Source organism: Limulus polyphemus, unplaced genomic scaffold, assembly GCF_000517525.1.
Source record: "Limulus polyphemus unplaced genomic scaffold, Limulus_polyphemus-2.1.2 Scaffold299, whole genome shotgun sequence".
In the NCBI taxonomy this organism is placed as follows: Eukaryota; Metazoa; Arthropoda; class Merostomata; order Xiphosura; family Limulidae; genus Limulus; species Limulus polyphemus.
The window spans coordinates 514358-518297 of NW_013665909.1; the positions used below are offsets into that span (position 1 = coordinate 514358).

The following is a 3940-nucleotide window of genomic DNA, read 5'->3' on the forward strand; positions in this document are numbered from 1 at the left end:
ATTATATAGGCTACACTAACGTGACGTTTAGGAGGTTCGTTTAACTATTATACATGAGGTACGTTTTTTTAGGGGTGGTTAATGAAAGTGTTCGAAAACGCGACATTAATTTCTTGACGACTTAATATTTCAGATCTACTGGTGTAGAGTAACAATGGTAATAGCGCTTTTGAGAACTTTTACTTGTTAATTCTCAATTCATAAGTCTCATAACGCATTAGCCTAAATGTTTGAGCCTACGTAACACGAGATTCACAGAGACCATGCGCAAGATCACGTTTGTGGATACATTCTTTATAGCGTATTCAAGAAACTAATTAATGTGAAGAGCAATTTATATTGCTCCAGTCATATAAAGTTTCATCAAAACATTTAAATACAGTAAAAATATATAGATTTAAGCTTATACTTTTTTCAAAAGCTTTAGGTGTTTCTGACTGTATGATCGCTGATTTAAATACATCCGTTTAGGCCTAAATTTATACTGTGTAATTTGACTAATTATTTTTGCATTTGGCTTGTGCTTCTTCATTTATCAATGGTTTCTTATGAAAACAAAACTTAAGGTAGGTTTCTGTAAACTGGTTAATAACATGGCCAAGCTTGCCCTACTGTTGGAATGCTTCTTGTTACGTATTAGAACTTCGATACCCGTGGAGGGCACAGCACAGATAGCACATTGTGTAGCTTTGTACTTAACTTCAAACAAACAAAATCTTCAGCTTGTAAATGAAGAATGTTACTCGCAAGTTTAGTTACTGGATGAACAATGAAAATCTTGAATACGGAATTTAATTCTCGGTTGAGCTAATAATATTAACGCCAATATACTTTTATTTTCCAATAAAGTTCACTTTACTAATTAAAGAAGACAGAAAACATCTAGTATGTCTGCATATAATATAGCGTTTTGTTATCTTGCACTTCGAAGTGTTTTTCTTTGTTTTTTATTGTTTTTGCGGCTGTTATTTGTTACAACAAGAGTCATCAAACAAATGTTAAATTTCTCAAGGAAAGCTTAAAGTAATATATATATATATATATTCTAGCCTTTGCGTAGAGCAGCAATAAGACTGGTGTTTCACTTTTTTAATGATTTTCTCGCTCGTGTATTTTTGTTTGAAAGCAATTTTTCTTTCTATTTCTTTATAGTTGAAATGTTTAATAATATTCAAAAATGTTTAATTTGGAATAAAATTGAATTTCTATGTAAAGCTTTAATGCGGATTTGGTTTTTGTATACAATTGCATCTTTAAAACGAAAACGAAAAAAATCTTAAATGTTTAATGTATTTGTTATTCATCTCATAGAAGATGCAGAGTTTAGACCAAACTTCTAACTACGCTCATCACGAGGCTCTCCAGAGGGTAACACATTTGCGTCAACGAAAGATTTCGACACAGCTAAAGGTAAAGCTAAATTTTATTATGTTTGAATGTATTTCTATAATTGTGGCGTATTTAACAAGTAGTTAAGTTTTATGTCTGTGGTTCACATTTATACCAAAAATGAATTTTTATGTGTAACAAAACTGTTCGTACTGGAAAGACTAAAAAGCTGTAATATGATCACTTTCGTTTCTAGGTTCACGTTTTAAAAATACTTTCCCAAAATGCCCATGAACGTGAATACAATAAATACATATTCTGACTCAAGGGACCGTCTGTAGAACCAACCTGTCATATGATAAAGTGTCACAATCAGAAGGTCGATCTTTGTGGAACTCTTAATACATTACCGTAACGATCACAGATTTTAGATTTCTAATTATAATAATAGGTGTTTACTGATCACGTGAATTCAATAAAAACAGATTATTATGTGTCCCATAATACTAAAAAGAAAGACAGAAAAATTGAAATGATTCCTCTCTATTCTCGTTAGAACAAAAATAAGTAGATAAAGTTTTATAAAATTAAGCACGAACATGGGAACTAACCTGAGTAATTAGATTATTTTATCTGAATTATATTTTGTTTGTTTGAAGTTAAGCACAAAGCTACACACTACTGGTATCGAAACCTGGTTTCTAGCTTTGTAAGTCCACAGACATACCGTTGTGCCACTGGGGTGGGGAGGGGGGGGGGAACTACGTGAGTGTACAACTTGTGATATTTCATTGTGATTTTATTATAAATTACAGTACAATATCGAAAGAGTACAAATTCATACAAAGAATATATATATGTGTGTGTGTGTGTTTAAAAAAATAAACTCAAAAAGAGAGAGTACAGACTTAAATGAATGAACATGTACATAGAAAAAATTCGAATACAAGTCCAAGTTTCAAAGTTCAACTGAGACTATTTTTAGTTTTCTTCATAACTCATAAAGAATGACTAACAACAATAACGAGTTTTGTTCTTAATTTATTATTTATAAAAACAGGAAAAAGAATTCGTAACTGTGGTTTGAAATCAGGTAAAAGTTAAACCTGCAGAAGAAATCTATTTATAATGCACCAGAACAACTTTTACATCTGCTTTAGCAAGTAAGCAAGTAGGCTAGTTGAATATAAGTAGTTAGGGCGGTATCCGAGCGTCACGCCGCCAGAGGGAGCAATAATTGTGTCGACCTCAGATAATGGAGGAAGACGATGACGTCATAGTTCTACTAAGTGTTACCAGAGGGCGTATTGCTATGAAAGGCAAAAGACAGAGACTGCATTGCTAGGCGAAACATCATAGTTCCACGAAGTGGAATCAGAGGGCGCTGGCGCCATGACAGGCGGATGTTGTCATGACAACGGAAGATGTCCAGAAAGAGTGTTGTTAGGCCGCCATGATGATCACATCATAGGATATTTCAGCATGTGATTATATCATCAATGTCTAGATTTAATTATGTTACAAGTAAATCCAATATATTTGATGACATACTGTTTTACTAGTTGACTTTATGCTATCCATATAACTATGATTTTTATTGTTCCTGACAAAATATGTCATTTCACTTACGTACATTTTACAGTGTTTCTATAGACCAAAGATGTTATCATTTCTAAGGATAGTGTTACTGTAAATGGAGAATGTTCTGTAGGATTTTAACAAACTTGCTGTTTTGCTTTCACAATTCAACAAGACAACTATTATAATATATATCATTTTTTATTATCCAATATTTGAATGAAGCAGTTATTATAACCAATAATTCACTCAATAATTTTATCATCCTAAAAATGATATTTATTGAACCCTCCATTCATCATTACATTTTGCTACAACTCAATGTAATAAATGAACGTCTTACTCTTCAATTTTACTATTAGTTAATATAGCAACACTTACCATTCTCTTGATGTTCTATACATAAAACATTGAGGTAATCCTCTGTCTCACATCAAGACTGCTGTTTTTTAGGAAATACAAAGGTCATCACGTGGTCACGTATTACTGATGACAAGATTAGAAATTCTCAATATTTGATGGTACATTAGAAAACTATTTTCTACTTCTAAGTTACTACTTTTTGTTTTTGATCTAGAACTCACATATTTTCATTTAAATATAACTTTACAAATATAACACACTAAGATCTATACATAGTCTAACTTCTTGAAGGTGTGTTTGTTTAGACACATAAAGAAATTTGGACTGTGTTCTTCAAATTTATCAGAGGGGTAATTTCCTCTGACAAGTTAACAGCTCAATAACATTTGATATTTACAAATGATACAAAGTAAAATATGCATGAATTATAAATACTGAATTGCCAAGGTTAAATTAACTTTCATACAATAACAGTTAGTGTAAGATTATTGTATACTAGTAAAAGTGCATAATATTTAGATAAGCTTCTTTTTCAGGACAATAATTGTAAAAAAGTAAGATTAAATATAGAAACTAAAACTATAGTTCAATACGTTAAATCATAAAAACACAATCGGCTGTCTTGTTCAATATTTATAAAAAATATTGGGTATGATAAAGTCCTTTCAGT

General features: G+C 31.3%; 1 protein-coding gene across 8 annotated transcripts in view; it reads left to right on the top strand.

Moving 5' to 3' along the window:
• Positions 1-3940, top strand: part of LOC106457171 — a 51191-nt gene that overhangs the window by 27479 nt on the left and 19772 nt on the right. For all 8 annotated transcript variants that reach the window (XM_022383002.1, XM_022383000.1, XM_022383001.1 and 5 more), the window contains one exon: positions 1312-1410. In XM_022383002.1, coding sequence (XP_022238710.1) covers positions 1312-1410 — 99 coding nt within the window. The remainder of the gene's footprint in view (positions 1-1311; positions 1411-3940) is intronic.